This window comes from Mesoplodon bidens, assembly GCF_964165515.1.
Source record: "Mesoplodon bidens genome assembly, chromosome: X".
NCBI classification, from domain to species: domain Eukaryota; kingdom Metazoa; phylum Chordata; class Mammalia; order Artiodactyla; family Ziphiidae; genus Mesoplodon; species Mesoplodon bidens.
The window spans coordinates 43,012,979-43,030,700 of NC_138163.1; the positions used below are offsets into that span (position 1 = coordinate 43,012,979).

General features: G+C 40.4%; 1 protein-coding gene across 2 annotated transcripts in view; it reads left to right on the top strand.

Annotated features, from left to right (window-relative positions):
• LHFPL1 (LHFPL tetraspan subfamily member 1) overlaps positions 1 to 17,722 on the top strand; it is a gene marked incomplete at its 3' end in the record, with an annotated part of 51,792 nt that overhangs the window by 16,282 nt on the left and 17,788 nt on the right. For both annotated transcript variants that reach the window (XM_081221375.1, XM_081221374.1), the window contains one exon: positions 3,010 to 3,108. In XM_081221375.1, the coding sequence (XP_081077501.1) occupies positions 3,010 to 3,108 (99 nt within the window). The remainder of the gene's footprint in view (positions 1 to 3,009; positions 3,109 to 17,722) is intronic.

Here is a 17,722-nt window from a genome sequence, read left to right on the forward strand (position 1 = left end):
TGAAGTTCAAGAATCTACATTTTAAATAAGCCCCCGGTCTTCCAGAAGGTGGCAGAGCCTGTCACTGGAAAATGACTTCTATGTTGCTATTTGAAACACATCTTCATATCCCAAATTCATTAGAACTGTTGGGGACAAATATAATTGAGTATAAATTATCCTATGACTTCATTTTAAAATAACACGTCTTCTAGGACATCTTTCTCCGTCTATGATCAAATGTAATGAATCTTCTGTCAGTTACCGGTCCAATGTCTCCATGAAGTATGTTTACAACCTACTGTGCTCACCTGTCTAAAAGGCAGGAGGGAGGATAGGGGATGGGAGGTGTGGTAGGGCAGGCTGGGCAGAGCATGGAGCCACATGCGCTGGGGCAAAACACATACCTGGGCAGAGATTCCTGGTCTCTGGCCTGGTGCCTGTGAAAAATTACAAGATAACAACTCCAAGCAGGCAGCTTTTAAATCAAGCCCTGTCTTCGTGGGGGGGCTGAAAAAGGTGAAAGGTTCCTCCTGCTGTGTCAGGAAAGGCACTTAGCCAGCACAAGCTCCTGCTTGAGAAGTCAGAGCTCATGCCAGTCCCAGGGATCTGAATGTGGAGGTTGGAATACAGAACTGCTGTTCTTTTATAAACTTGTGTTCTTTTCTTCCTAGTCTGTGTGGGAAAGCTCACTTTTTATTAACTCTTCTCTCAAAGGGTACACACTGAAAGCAGGAAAAGGCTGAGGTTTTGTTTCCAATTTTGTCCTTAACCCATTGTACATACTCTGGGCTTACATACTCTGGCTCATACATCCTCATATCCTATGATTTCAGTTTATCTGTGGTGAGAAAAAATAGGAGTGTTGTTCCATTGCCACTGGATAAATTCCAGAGCCTAGAAAAGTCTTTTGAGGGACCAGTTTCATTTCCTTTAAGACTAGCAGACAGATAAGAGTGTCTTCTAATTTTAAGCATTCCACTGAAGGGAATTTCGAACCTTAATTGGTCATTCTTTTAGTTTCTAAACCCTCTCTCACCATCAGAAAGTTCTCTCTGTTTTCCTATTTAAACTTTTCTTGATTTTTCTTTAGGACCTTGTCTTTTCCTCTGGCCTCACTGACTATTGAGAACAGCTGGTTGTCATGTTGCTGACAAGCTTAGCGAGTACTTTGAGCTCCTCCAAAAGGCTGCAACTGAAGGCAAAGTGGGCTTATTAGCTTCTCAGAGTGTATATGGAGTCTTCCTCGGTGAGGAAAGGGAAACGAAGGTGAGGCTGGCAGTCCCTGGAGCAGCTTGTTTTTCACTGTCTGGAACCTTTCTGGAACCTCTAAATATGCCACCCAGTCATCATTAATCAAATACCTGCTTTGTGGAGGCTCTGTGTTATGTGTTAGGTTCTGCATCCACACTCAGGGTAGGTGACCTTCCTATGAACTTTGGTGTAGTACTCAAGTATAGCTAGCGTTCTTGTAGTTAGGCTCTCTTGGCTGTAAGCAGCAGAGACTTGCTTGAGTTCTCCAATGAAAAGGGGACTTATTATAACATAAGAAAAATGGAACTGGAAAGCCATTGGGAAGGACTAGATTCTCTAGCTCTTTCAGGAGCAGTATGGAGGTTTCCCTCATGATATATCTGCTTCCTACCACTGTATTCTCTTCTTTTACCAATCAGTTTCCTCAGCTTACCCAGAATTGATGTCTATTCATAACTTTGGACTGAACTTGGCTTTAGCTTGACACACACTTGATTTTACTTCCTGGTGTTTTTTCCTAACTTCTGCTCCATCTGCTAACTAGCTCAGCTTCTCTATGTTTCTTTTCTTTTTAAAAAATATTTATTATTTATTTGGTTGCACTGGGTCTTAGTTGCAGCAGGCTGACTCCTTAGTTGCAGCAGGCAGGCTCCTTAGTTGTGGCATGCTGATTCTTAGTTGCGGCATGCATGTGGGATATAGTTCCCTGATCAGGGATCGAACCTGAGCCCCCTGCATTGGGAGTATGGAGTCTTAACCACTGCGCCACCAGGGAAGTCCAGTATCTGTGTTTCTTGATTAAAATTTCCAGAAACAAAAATCTGGCCCGGCTCTTCTCTTCAGAGCACGATATGGTGTCATCCATTACTGGCCAGCCAATGAATTTGATTGCTTTTGTGGCGGATGCCAATGCTTAGTTCAATCTATGGTTGCAAAGGCAAGGGAGAGGTGGTCATAGGTTATGAAATGTAAACCTAGGCAGTAAACAAGAGCTGTGGATGAGGCAGTTGTCCTTAAAAGACAGTGTCAGCAAGCAGACCCCGATTTGTATCTCTGGTCAGAAGAGTAAGGTTATCACTAAGATCACACAGATTTTCCCTGTAGTGACCAAATGACCTAAACAAAATGGAGGTGAAGGCAAGGGGCACAGTGGAAGGTTTTGGAAGCCAAAGAAAGCAGGAATGCTTAGCATGACGCTGGGATGGTTTCTCAGAAGAAGGAAGTGTTTCTGGAAGAGGGAGTCTGGTGCCCTGCTCACCGGGAGAAGCCTAGATAACGTGGATGCTTTCTGTAGATCCCAGTCTGGCAGCTGAATTCAAGCTATAGAAATCATGACCTACCTTCGACTAGTAAGGACTGACTTGACTCTTAGAAAACGATGAATTGTAGGAAAGAGTAGCAGCTCCTACCTTTTTATTCTTTGTAAATCAGACCAAGATAGAAGAGGAGTCTGGTTGGAGAGGCCAATTCAGCTTTGTAAGTCATTGGCAAAAAACATTTTGGCTGTGAAAAGCATACTGGCCTGTCTCAATCCCCAATACTGTCCTTTCTTTGTGAGTTGTCCCCTCTACTGTCTACTGCAACTCACCGCCTATGGCACAGCAAAGAAATCTTGTTGAGTTGGTAGTGTCATAGACATTTAGGGTAAAAGGGGAATGGTAAGCTCTGAGTGGAGGAGGGAGAATTAGAGCTGAGCTAATCCAGAGGGAATGTTGGGGTGATAGAAGACCAGTTATATTTTTTCTACCTGTGTGTATGCTTTTTTTTTTTTTCCAGGACTGCTGATAAGCTCAGGCTGTGCATTATACCCCTTAGGATGGAATAGCCCGGAGATAATGCAAACATGTGGGAATGTCTCCAATCAATTTCAGTTAGGTAAGGTGGCCTGTGCAGGATGGCGGTGATGGCTCAGTGGGAATCTGTTTTTCAAAGCGCTCTTGGAGGGGCCTGTGCTTGCTCGTGGTGCTTGCCTGAGTCTCTCACTATGTGAGCTTGTGGGAAGTGGTGGCTTGGTCAGACTTATGTGGCCTTGCTAATTTACAAGGGTTGAACATAAATTCTACTTCTTTAACCATGTCTCTCCACACCCTTTATGGAATTTTACCCAGAGTCCTGCGACCGATTTGGGACAACCCTATCTATAGAGGGATTCCAAATGCTTGGAGACTGCTAATCCGTCATCCTCTGAATAAATCCTAGTCCCCGTTGTATATCCTTCTAGGCACTATTTTCCAAATACAAATCAATAGTATCTCTTCTTGCTCCCCACTGAGGTTATAACAAGAGGTAATTTGTTTTACATCATGCATTAGGAACCTGGGTTAAACACTGGGAACTGTTACTGGCATTTTTACATTGTTACTGGCATGTTAATGACAAGAGGTGTTAAATATTAAAATGGGTGACAGAAGTAGCTCTGGGCTCTTCTATGGTGACCAACTTCACTGAGAATGGCTTAAGTTCATTATTGTGAATTGGGAATAGATTGGACTCTCCCTGGAAGATTTCAAAATATTTGTCCAACCTACCATGGTGGAAGAGAATAGGAGGAGAAATGTCCAGGTCTCCTTGAGTATTCTCAGTTGTAGGAGAGGATTTTGAAACAATGAGGCCACCCATTCCCCATAGCTTATGCTCCAATACTTCCCTTTTTTCTCTGTGGCCTTAGATTGTTTTTTGAGTCTCACCTGACTCATTTTTGGAGGAAGGAGCTGTTTACTGTGCAAACATAACATAACGGAAGGGCTATATAGAAGACATGACAAATGTAGACCCCGGCATGTTCAGTGTTCCTGGTTCAGGGCAGGGCTGACTGGTAAATATAATAATTCTGCCATAGATGAAGGAATGAATAAATACTGGGGGGCAGGTGCTGGGTTGTTAGTCCTATAATTCTACTTTTCTAAAATAACAGCTTTATTGATATATAATTCACATGCCATAAAATTTGCCATTTTAAAGTGTACAATTAGTGGGTTTTAGTATATTCACAAGGTTTTGCAATCATCACCACTATCCAATTCCAGAATATTTTCATCACCCCAAAATGAAACCCCTTACCCATTAGCAGCCACTCCCCATTCCTCCCTGTACCCAGCCCCCAGAAACCACCATCAATTTAGATTTGCCTGTTCTGGACATTTCAGATAAATGCAATCATATTATAATATGTGGCTTTTTGTGTCTGCCTCCTTTTACTTAGCATGATGTTTTCAAAGTTCATCCATGTTGTAGCTTGTATCAGTACTTCTGCCTTTCATGGCTGAATAATTTTCCATTGTATAGATATAACATATTTTATCCACTCATCAGTTGATGGATACTTGGGTTTTTCTACTTTGGGGATATTATGAATAATACTGCTATAAACGTTTGTGTATACATTTTTGTATGAAAATATATTTTTATTTCTCTTGGGTATGTATCTAGGTAGGTGTGGAATTGCTGGGACAAATGGTGACTCTATATTTAAGACTTCTGAGGACGCTTCAGGCTGTTTTCCAAAGTGAAAACATCACTTTGGAAACTGCATCATTTTACATTTCCATCAGCAATGTATAAGGGTTCCAATTTTCCAATATCTTCACCAATACTTATTTTACATTTATTAAATTATAGCCATCCCAATGTGTGTGAAATGATATCTCACTGTGATTTTAATTTATCTTTCCCTGATGATCGATTTTGTTGAGCATCTTTTCATTTACTTATTGGCCATTTCTATATATTCTTTGAAGAAATATCTATTCATATCTTTTGCTGATTTTTAACTGGATTATTTGCCCTTTTTGTTGAGTTGTAAGAGTTCTTAATGTATTCTGGACACTAGACCCCTTTCAGTTATATGATTTGCAAGTACTTTTTCTCATTCTGTGGGTTGTATTTTCACTTTCTTGATGACATCCTTTGAAATGCAAAATTATTTAATTTTGATGAAATCCACTTTTATCTAATTTTTCTCTTGTTGCTTGTGCTTTTGGTATCAGATCTAGGAATACAGTATTGTCAAATCTAAAGTCATGAAGACTGTTTTGGCTACTCTGGGTCCCTTGCATTTACATGTGGATTTTAGGTTCAGCTTGTCAATTTCTGCAAAAAAATCAGTTGGGATTTTGATAGAGGTTGGATCAGTTTGGAGTGTATTGCCTCTTTAGCAATATTAAGTTTTCCAGCCCATGAACACAAGATGATGTTCCAGTGAGTTAGGTTATCTTTAACCTCGTTTGATGATATTTTGTAGTTTTCATTATATAAGCCTTGCGATTTGTTGGGTGACATATATCCCTAAGTATTTTATTGTTTTGATTATATTGTAAATGGAATTGCTTTCTTAATTTTATTTTTGGATCGCTCATTGTTAGCATATAGAAATACAAATAATTTTTCTGTATTGACCTTATATCCTGCAAACTTGCTGAACTCCTTTACTAATTCTAATAAACTTCTGGTAGATTACTTAGGATTTATTATATACAGGATCACATGATCTGAGAAGAGAGATAGTTTTACGTCTTCCTTTCCAATCTTTTCCTTGTGTAATTGCCCCGGCTAGAACCTCTAGGACAATGTTGAATAGAACTTGTCAGAGTTCTATTCAACATCCTTGTCTTATCCCTGATCTTAGGGGTAAAGCATCCAGTTCTTCACCACTAAGTAAGAAGTTGGCTAGGCTATTTACATAGATGGCTTTTATTAGGTTTGAGAAAGTTCCTTTCTATCTATTCCTAGTGTAAGTGTATTCATCATGAAAAGGTGCTGGATTTTGTCAAATGCTTTTTCTACACCTACTGAGATGATCATATGTATTTTATTGATTTTCATATGTTAAACCAACCTTGAATTTTTTGGATAAATCACAGTTGGTCATGGTGTATAATCCATTTTATATGTTGCTGGATTCAGTTTGCCATATTTTGTTGAAAATTTTTGCATCTATATTTATTAGGAATATTAGTCTGTAGATTTCTTTCTTGTGATGTGTTGGTTGGATTTTGGTATGAGGATAATATTTTTCTAATAAAATGAGTTGCTACTTTGATTAATGTAAAATACCAGAGTGAAAAACTGCAGATGTCATTTGCATGTAGTCGTTTGGCAGTTTTCTGCACCAATCACCACCTCTAAGGACCTAGTTCCCAAATGGGCAATTTTGTGTTTGGCTGCCTCTGTCCCAAGTTGATGGGCTTCAATTGTGTTTACCACAGGATCATTACTTTTCTCTTCCTTCATTTACTCAGGTTTTTTTTTTCCCCTTTGGTTACTGTTTCCCTCTCCACTGCATTCTTCTCTTTTATTTACCCTTCTCTCCTACACCATATATTTGCCTAAGGGCTCTAGCTCCCCTCTCTTTAGTGCACTGGACACTGTGTTGTTCTGTGAATCTGTAGAGGTGAAGGAATTGAAGAATCCTGCTTGAGTAAAGCCCTCCTAGTTCCTTTTTTGAATCACTGTCACATCCTTCCAACTCCCTGTGTCTCTTATTCCTCTGAAGGAATTTGCTGCCCACATTTGCTGCCCATATTCTCCAATTGCATGCCTGTATATTAGCACCTTTCTGGTTAGTACTGAAAAAATGAGATAACCTGTGCCATTCCTGACCCATTTCTAGTCAGCTGCCCAAACATACATGACAATGACAACTCTATTAACAGTTGTTCCCTTTCAATATAGAGGTGCTAGGAGCAGCAGTAAAACTTGTAGTAGAATTAAAAAGAAATCTTTTATGATGTGATGGGAATGCCAAGCTTGTGAATACCAAGATTTGGGAATGCCAATGCTAGAAGTACAGCCTTTCTCCTTAGACTTTTCTTTAATACCCTGGAGGTTCTGGCAGTGTGGAAGCATCCTCACACACCTTAGATATTAATAGGATATATGAATGAAATAGGAGAAAAGTACTGAGTGTCCAGTGTATAGGCCTTTGTTCCCTTTTCCTTGATAGGCAGCATGGTATACTGAAAGATCATAGTTTGGAGTCAAAGATCTCGGTTGGTATCCAGGCTCTGCCATCTTTGTAGTTGTATGGGGTAAAGTCACTTGATAACTATGTCTCAGTTTCCTTCTCTGTAAAATGGGGGATACTAATAATACCCATATCAGTGCTGTTGTTACGGTGAAATGAGAAAAAGTATACTGAAGTAGCTAACACAGGGTTTGACTTAAAATAGATGATGGGCTTCCTTAATAGACAGCAGAGTAGAATGTGCTGGGGGGTAGACTGTCAAATGATGGCATTACTTTGATTCTGCTGTAGGCTCTGTACCCTACTATATGCTCTGTATTTTGGGAAGGGAGAGACACAGAGCCAAGAAAGACATGGACCCTACCTGAGCTTCTTACCTTGAGTGGCTTGAGAGGGGTGAAGGGGATAGGGAGGACAATAGAAGAAGGCATTGCCAGTCAGGGAAGTTGATTCTTAGAGTAAGTAGATTTCTCACTCTGATACTTTGAATGGCCTCCTGCAGCCTCCAGTATGAAAGGGTTACACTCGTGTCTTCAACTCCTCTTTCCCTAGGTTTCCCAGTCAAGTTATCCTAAACTATCCACAGTTATGATTTTTAGTCCTAGCCTGAATTATCAAAGATATGACTTGTATTAAGACAGCAATCTTGATATCTGTGTTGCATTAGAGATAGCCACAAATGCTTTGATACTCTTCCCATATAGAAGCCAAGTCAATCTCTACCCTCTATCCTCCGAATCTGGGCTGGCCTACCTACAACTGCTTTAAACAACACAGTATGGCAGAAGTAACATCAAGTTTATTCTAGGCCTAACATCTAAAGAACCTGTAGTTTCCATGTTGGTTTCTTGGAGCTCTGAGCCATCATATAAAAAAATCTGACTACTCTGCTGGACACCACATGGCAAGTCCTAGAGATAATTGGAGACAGAGAGGCCCAGTTGAGTCCAAACTTCCAGCCAAGGCACCAGACATATGAGTGAAGCAGTCCTGGACCCTCCACACTAGCCATATGAATACCACTGAATGACCCTTTTTGATGCCAATTGCACTAGAAGTATTGCTCAGCTGAGCCCTGACCAAATTGTGACTGACAGATTTATGAAATATAATAAAATGATTGTTGTTTTCAGCTGCTATGTTCTGGGAGTGGTTTGTTATACAATAATAGACAACCAGAAAAATGCCAATTCATATACATACAAATTTAAGATTTTTTTTTTTTTTTTTGCGGTAGGCAGGCCTCTCACTGTTGCGGCCTCTCTCGTTGTGGAGCAAGGCTCCGGACACGCAGGCTCAGCGGCCATGGCTCATGGGCCCAGCCGCTCCGTGGCACGTGGGATCCTCCCAGACGGGGGCATGAACTCGTGTCCCCTGCATCGGCAGGCAGACTCTCAACCACTGCGCCACCAAGGAAGCCCTCTGCCCATTATTATTATTATTATTATTTATTTATTTATTTATTTATTTTTGCCGTACGCGGGCCTCTCACTGCTGTGGCCTCTCCCGTTGTGCAGCTCAGGCTCCGGACGCGCAGGCTCAGTGGCCATGGCTCACGGGCCCAGCCACTCTGCAACAAGTGGAATCCTCCCAGACCGGGGCACGAACCCATGTCCCCTGCATCAGCAGGCGGACTCTCAACCACTGCGCTACCAGGGAAGCTCTAAGATTATTATTTTTAATCAAAAGTAATTTATGTATGTGACAAAATAAAACAGTACACAAAGGTTGAACATGCAAAGTCAGTCTTTTTCCTGACACCAATACCATTCCCCAAAGAGACCATTACATTCCTTTTGTATCTCTCCAGAATTTTTCATAAATGTAAAAATATGTGTTTCTATGCATATCTTTATTTTGTCCAACCAAAATCATATTATGTATCTATCTAACTATCTAGCTATCCATACTGTTCTGCACTTTGCATTTTCCACTAACCAATGTCTCTTGAAGAGCTATTAACATTTATAGATCTCCACCCTGTGTTTTAGACACACCCTATTTTTTCCATCGTAGGAATAGCATAAGTTCCACGAGGGCAGGGATATTTGTCTGTGAGATTAAGTAACTTGCCTAAGGTCACTCAGCTGGTAGAGTGGCAGAGCTGAGATTCAAATTCTAGAAACCTGGTCTAGGTAACACCATCCAGTAGAAGTTTCTGCAATGATGGAAATATTCTGTGTCTTGCTGTCCAATGTGTTAGCCACAAGCCACTTGTTGGTGAGTGTTTGAAATGTTAGGTTTGTAGGACTGATTTTTTAATTTAATTTTATTAATCTAAATTTTAATAAATGTTAATGTATTTAATTTTATGAATGTAATTTATTTTATTTTATTAATTTAAATGTCATAGTCACAATGTGACCAGTGGCTACCATTTTGGACAGCAGGGCTTGAAAGTCTGTGCTCTTAGCCACTATGCTCCTCTGTAGAGAAGAGCCTATTGAGGAGACTCAAAAGGAGTAGCCAGAGGGATGTAAAGAAAATGAAGAGTGTGGTGTCACAAAAGCCAAGAGAAAGAGAGTATGTCAAAAAAAGAAAGAGGCATGGTCATTTGTGTTTAATGCTGCTGCAAGTTGCTGGATGAGGATAGAGAAGTGGCCACTGGAGTCAGCCAGACGAAGGGACCCAGAGGAGCAGTTTGGGATTTATAGATATTAGAGGTATTGTGAGATGAGGAAATGAATTCAGTACGTGACGACAATTCTTTCAAAAAGTTTTGCTATGAAGGAGAGCAGAGAAACTGCGTAGTAACTGAAGGAGAATGTGGGATGAAGAGAGGCTTTTACTAAGTTGACCAAATAGTTGAATGATGATGGTACTGATCCTATAGTGGAGAGAGATTCATGTAGAATAGCAAGGTCCTTGACAAAGTGAAGGTGCAATGAGCAGGACCCATGAACAGAGATTTCAGTTGATTTCAACTGATTTCCTACACACATATTTCAGCTTTGCTGTGATTTTCAAAATTCTCTTAGATCTATAAAACTATTAGGGCATTCCTTCATATCCAAAGGCCTATAAGCATCGGACACACAAATGAGCCCCACTGAGAATTTAGAGAAGCTAAATACTTCTAATGGCACATAGCTGTTTTCAAGCAAGCTTATAAAACCATTGTGTTATCAGGAGCACATAATTCTAAGGTAAGGTCTCTACCTTATCAATGGATCACATTAGCAACCTGTTCTCATGAATATGATCTAATCTGATCCTTGAAAGTACATGCATAGCAGATGGTAGTGTGCCCATTTTATAATGAGGAAACCCTGAAATATGGAGAGGTACAGTGATTTGTGTCAGGTCACACAGCAAGTTAAAGGCAGAACTGTGAGTAGAGCCTTATCTCCTAATTCACTGCCGTGTGTGTGCTACAATGACTTTTTTCCTCTCTATTGGTGATGGTGTATCTTGAGTCATTTGAGAATTTTTTTCCTTAAGATATGCTTTAGCTCTATTGTTTTCAGAAACAAATGTCTGAAACATCATGGAAAGTACCCAGTATTGCATCCTGTCTCCCCCCTCCCTCACCACCTGCGCTCAGCCTGAGTTCCCTGTCAATCTTTTAGTATAATCAGAATACAAATAAATAAGGCAGTGGCTGGACGTGATGGGATTCTCAAAGAGTTCCTCAGTGGAATGAATATGTGTGGGAAATTTTAAAGTGCCTCTAGATTTGACTTGCACTAATAAAGGCACCTAAATTGCCCAGCAAAATTTGATCATAGAAGAAAAATATAAAGATGTGTAGAAAAGTTTTTGTGTTCCACGTTCTAAGATCATATGCAGTCTACCTAGGACCTCTCTCTGGTCTTCTGGGATATCTACTCCTTATGTGTGTCTTATCTCAGTCTCTCTTCCTGAGAGACTCTCTTCCTGTGTGTGTTTTTTGGGGGGAGTGTCAGATAAACAATCTGAAGGGGATGGGGAAGATACAGATCTCAAAACAAAAACTTACAGTTATGAAAGGAATCTCAAACCCCTTGCCCTCCAAAAGTTTGAACTCTTTCTTTCCAATGCCTCTCCTGTTTCTAGGATCTCGTCTCCTGTCTCTCAGTCCATCTTCCAGGTTCCCTGCCATCCCAGTCCTCCCCCAGTGCCTGCTCTACATCCGCCCACCCCAGAAATTCACTTACCTGGCTCTTACCCACAAGAGTCATCAGTTAAGTTTAGGTAATTGACTCTCTTTCTTCTTTTTCTTCAGTTAAAGAAGAAATTAACTTGTATGGAACCACAAAATGCCCCAAATAACTAAAGTAATCTTGGGAATGAAGAACAAAGCCAGAGGCATCACACTTCCTGATTTCAAACCATATTACAAAGTTATAGTAGTCAAAACAGTATAGTACTGGGCTTAAAAACAGACACATAGATCAGTGGAAGAGAATACAGAGCTCAGAAATAAACCCACACAAATATGGTCAATTAATCTATGACAAAGGAAACAAGAATATACAATGGGAAAATGATAGTCTCGTCAATAAATGGTATTGGGGAAACTTGACGGCCACATGCAAAAGAATGAAACTGGACCACTATCTTACACCATACACAAAAATTAAAATGGGTTAAAGACTTTAACATAAAACCTGAAACCATAAAACTCCTAGCAGAAAACATAGGCAGTAAGCTCCCTGACATGAATCTTGGCAATGATTTTTTTGGATTTTAAACCAAAAACCAAGGCAACATATGCAAAAATAAACAAGTGGAGCTACATCAAACTAAACAGCTTTTGCATAGCAAAGGAAACCATCAACAAAATGAAAAGGCAACCTACCAAATGGAAGAAAAGATATGCAAATCATATATCTGATAAGGTGCTAATATCCAAAATATATACAGAAGTCATATAAATCCATAGCAAAAAATCAAACAATCTGATTTAAAAATGGTGACAGGATCCAAATAGACATTTTTTCCAAAAAAAGGCATACAGATGACAGATGTCCAACAGGTACATGAAAAGGTGCTCAACATCACTAAGTATCAAAGAAATGCAAATGAAAACCATAGTGAGATATCACCTCACACCTGTCAGAATGGCCATCATCAAAAAGACTACAAACGATAAATGCTGGAGAGGGTGTGGAGAAAAGGGAACCCTCTTGCACTGTTGGTGGGAATGTAAATTGATACAGCCACTATGGAGAACAGTGTGGAGGTTCCTTAAAAAACTAAAAATAGAACTACCATACGACCCAGCAATCCCACTACTGGGCATATATCCTGAGAAAACCATAATTCAAAAAGAGTCATGTACCAAAATGTTCATTGCAGCTCTATTTACAAGAGCCAGGACATGGAAGCAACCTAAGTGTCCATCAACAGATGAATGGATAAAGAAGATGTGGCACATATATACAATGGAATATTACTCAGCCATAAAAAGAAACGAAATCGAGTTATTTGTAGTGAGGTGGATGGACCTAGAGTCGGTCATACAGAGTGAAGTAAGTCAGAAAGAGAAAAACAAATACTGTATGCTAACACATATATATGGAATATATATATTAAAAAAGCTCATGAAGAACCTAGGGGCAAGACGGGAATAAAGACACAGACCTACTAGAGAATGGACTTGAGGATACAGGGAGGGGGAAGGGTAAGCTGGGACAAAGTGAGAGAGTGGCATGGACATATATACATTACCAAACGTAAAATAGATAGCTAGTGGGAAACAGCCGCATAGCACAGGGAGATCAGCTCGGTGCTTTGTGACCACATAGAGGGGTTGGATAGGGAGGGTGGGAGGGAGGGAGATGCAAGAGGGGAGAGATATGGGGACATATGTATATGTATAAGTGATTCACTTTGTTATAAAGCAGAAACTAAAACACCATTGTAAAGCAATTATACTCCAATAAAGATGTTTAAAAAATATATATATATGTAAGGAATAAGAAGTGTTGGCAAGGATGTGGAGAAAAGGGAACACCTGTGCACTGCTCGTGGGAATGTAAATTGGTGCAGCCACTATGGAAAACAGTATGGAGGTTCCTCAAAAAATTAAAAATAGAACTACCAGATGATCTAGCAATTCCACTTCTGGGTATTTATCCAAAGAAAACAAAAGCATTAACTCGAAAAGATATATGCACCCCTATATTCATTGCAGAATTATTTGCAGTAGCCAAGACATAGAAACAACCTACATGTCCATTGATGAATGAATGGATAAAGAAACTGTGGCTATATAGACAATGGAACATTATTCTTCCACAGAAAACAAGGAAATATTGCCATTTGCAGCAACATGGATGGACCTTGAGGGCATTATGCTAAGTGAAATAAGTCAGACAGACAAAGACAAATACTGTATGATCTGAAAAAAACAACCAACAACAAAAGAAAAAAACAAACTCACAGATACAGAGAATAGGTTGGTGGTTGCCAGAGGCAGAGAGTGGGGATTAAGTGAAATGGGTAAAAGGAGTCAAAAGGCACAAACTTCTGGTTATAAAATATATAAGTACTGGGGATGTAATGTACAGCATGGTGACTATAGTTAATAATACTGTATTGTATATTTGAAAGTTGCTAAAAGAGTAGATCTTAAAAGTTCTCATCGTAAGAAAAAAAATGTATAACTATGTGTGGTGATGGATATTAACTAGATTTATTTTCATGATCATTTCACAATATATGCATATAGTGAATCATTACATATTGTACACCTGAAATTAATATATGTCATATGACAATTATATCTCAATAAAAATAAGAAATTAACAATCAAATATTTTAAAGAGAAAAATAAACAATAATCATGAACTTGAACTGAAACCTACAATGGGAGGGACGTTGTAGTTCAATCAGTGGTCTCATTTATAGCTACTGAGACCCAAAAAGCACAGTGACTATCTCAATTCCCCACTAGGGACTTGGGCCTAGCTCACTGACTCTCACGCACACTGAGATGTTGCTCAATGGCAATCCAATATCTGTTTGTTGAATGAATCACCTATTCAGTAACAAGGGGAAAGTCAGACAAAGGCTCCCAGCAATAGCCAAGTGCCAACTTTCCCACACTTTAATTTGATTAAGTAAATGAAAGATTTAAGCTGAGAAAGTTGTTTTGATGGTTGTTATTTGAACTCTAGACATCAAATGAAGATTTCATGGACTTGATCCCACACAAATGAATCTATCTCGGTTCAACATTAAATTGATGCATTTAACTCCACGTTCTAGTTACTTCACCAAGCCTTTAATTGGCCTCACCAAGAATGGGAGCCAGGGAAGAACCCATGGGAGGATTGCCTAGTGGTAAGAGTGGGCTTTATCATAGCTACACCCTTAGTTCTGTGACCCTGGGCAAGTTTTTCAGCATTTGGAGCTTATTGCTACTTCCTGGGGTGGTTGTGTGGATCAAATGACATCACACATTCAAAACCCCCAGTACAGTGTTTGGTATATAGTAACCAGTCAACATTTGTTGTCTGGTATCATCATCATTATAATGATACCGATTGTTGAAATGAAAAGGTCCCCAGTACTTTAGTTTTCAGAAAAAAGCAAGGAGCCACTTGTACATAGCATGATGAATAACAACACAGGCTAATAGTAGAAAGACCTGGGTTCAAATGTGAGCCCAGCCACTTACTATTTGTGCATCTTTGGGCACACTACTCAACCTCTCTGCATTTCCATTAATGGGCTGGATAAAAATATTTTTCTCCCTAAGGTTATTGAGAAGATTAAGTGAAGTAAAACACACCTAAAAATATTTAGCACACTAGGTTGCACTAAATGTAACCTGTTGTTAGTAGGTAATGAGCCCAGTTCTCAAGAGCCTCTTTGGAGAGGATGCCCCAGGCTTGACTTCTGGGAGGGAGGGAGGGAGGGACCCACTCAACTTGACAAAGGCCCACAACAGAGGCTACCTAAAGGCCTTGTGTATGTGCCCTGTGTTTCCTCTCTCAGAGGCCCATTTCCTTTTTTCTCCCATCATTTCCTTTCATTCTTGCCAGTTCAAAGCCTTTTATGGTGACTCGGGGTTTGGCCTTTATGGGTTCAGTTTACAGGCGTTTCCTGTTACCTTTCCTCTCTGTCAGTTTCCTTCTTTATGGACAACGTTTTCTTGTGCTCACCAGAGCATAATAAAACAGCTTAATACATTCTCATGTCCACCGAGGGGCAGCAGAGTGTGGTAGAAACAGCCCTCGCCTGGGTATCAGAACAGCTGGGTTTTAATTTTCCTAAGCTTGCTTGGGCATGTCACTTTCCCACTCTGAACCTTGGTTTCCCTGTTTTTACATAGAGAGCATTGGACTAGACTGATGAACAACTAGAGGCCACAGATACCTACCTAACTCCCTGTCGTGAGCTACCTACCTTTGTGGTGAGGCCCTGGATCTAATTTCATATTTATTTTGTTCTTAAAAACCAGAAGGATAGTGAAGAAATAAACCAGTCTTCTTAAGGCAACCCTCCTAGAGGAGAGGAGCCTTTTAGTATCACTCACCCATGGGGTGGGGCTAGGGATTGGCCAAAGGGCTTGCCAGAAGCAACTCATTCATTGGGCAACATCAGCTAGAAAGCCCTGAGCAGCCAATCCTTCTGGAAAACTTATGGCTCAGGTGTTGCTTAAGGTTTTCAGTTGCCCTCCTAGCCTAAACAGAGAGAAGTCTCCACCCAGAGGAGAAGCTGGGCTAAGCTGGAGGAGGGAATCAGTGAGTGAGAGAGTAACTTAATTCAACTGCAGATCCCTGGTGCCGGGCACACTTTTGGCACTCTCTAAATGTTGCATTGAGTGGAATGAACAAATTGTAGGGTGGCTCTGTTGCCATCTTACTGTGTGACCATAGACAAGTCATTTCAGTTCTTTATTTTTTGTGTGTTTTAATTGAAATACATTTGGTATATAACATTGTATAAATATAAGCTCTACAACATGTTAGTTTGATACATTTATATATTGTAATATGATTGCCATTGTAGTGATCATTAGCACCTATATTACATTACGTAATTATAATTTCTTTGTAGTGGTTGGAATAATTATGTTCTAGTCTCTTAGCAAGTTTGGTGATTATCATACAATATTGTTTTCTATATTTACTGTACTGTGCATTAGATCTCTAGGGCTTATCTAGTACTTGTTGCAATGTTTGTATCCTTAAACATCTATTCTCTCACCCCCAGCCCCTGATAACCACCATTTTATTCTCTGTTTTTTACAAGTTTGGCTTTTGTAGATTCTACATACAGATTTCAGCTCTTTAGACATATTTCCCCATGACTAAAGTGAGGATGATTTTATCTACCTTCAGAGATTGTTTTGGCCATGAAATGACAAAGTTTACATGAATGTGCTTGATGAAAAAAATGCCCAATAGGTGTAAGGGGTAAAAAATGAGAAAGCTGATCTACCATTAACTTCCTCCTCCCTGTCATTTCAGTAGCTAAAGTTCAGTGCTAGTTTTCTCACTGACCATCTCCTGTTAAAAAGAGAGAAGAACTTAGGGTTTCCCTGGTGGCGCAGTGGTTGCGAGTCTGCCTGCCCATGCAGGGGACGTGGGTTCGTGCCCCGGTCCGTGATAGATCCCACATGCCACGAAGCGTCTGGGCCCGTGAGCCATGGCCGCTGAGCCTGCGCGTCCGGAGCCTGTGCTCCACAGCGGGAGAGGCCGCGACACTGAGAGGCCCACGTACCGCAAAAAAAAAAAAAAAAAAAGAGAGAACTTAAAGTAATGAGACTCTATACATCACATGGAATGCTAAACTATTTTTATTTTGAATAGAAAAAATAATGGTGCTTATAAACATTTCAGTCTTTCCTGAAATTCCCCATATGAGAGGAGGGTGCATACCCCTGGAGTAGTGGATCCCTAAGGTGACTTCCAGCTTGGTGACTCCAGAGGGAGGCAAGGCTCTAAAAAGGCCTCAAGGGCAGGTCCTCAGCTTTACTTGGCCTTATTTTCCCACCCAGTGTCCCACAGAGGGTCTAGTGGGCTCACCGACTGAAACAGTGAAGGCAGAATTGTGAACCAGTTGTTTATACATCAGACCACCACGCGATGGCAGTAAAGTCAGGCGGATTCATTCTGTTCTGTTTCTTTCTCGATCCTGCCTGGTCTTCAGGTCAAAGAACATGATTCACGCTTAATTTCCTTGCTTCCATTTCCTCCACACAATTTCCTTCTATAAACTTCATCACCAGCTTTCTTTGTTCCCCTCACCTTTAGTGAGTGAGTGTCTTTCCCTGTCTATTCTGGGATGATACTATCTCCTAAGCCTCTGTTTTAAAATCAGAAATCATTTTTTATTAATTTATTTTTTAAAATTTTTGCTGTGTTGGGTCTTCGTTTCTGTGCGAGGGCTTTCTCTAGTTGTGGCAAGCGGGGGCCACTCTTCATCACGGTGCACGGGCCTCTCACTATCGCGGCCTCTCTTGTTGCGGAGCACAGGCTCCAGATGCACAGGATCAGTAGTTGTGGCTCACGGGCCCAGTTGCTCCGCGGCATGTGGGATCCTCCCAGACCAGGGCTCGAACCCATGTCCCCTGCATTAGCAGGCAGATTC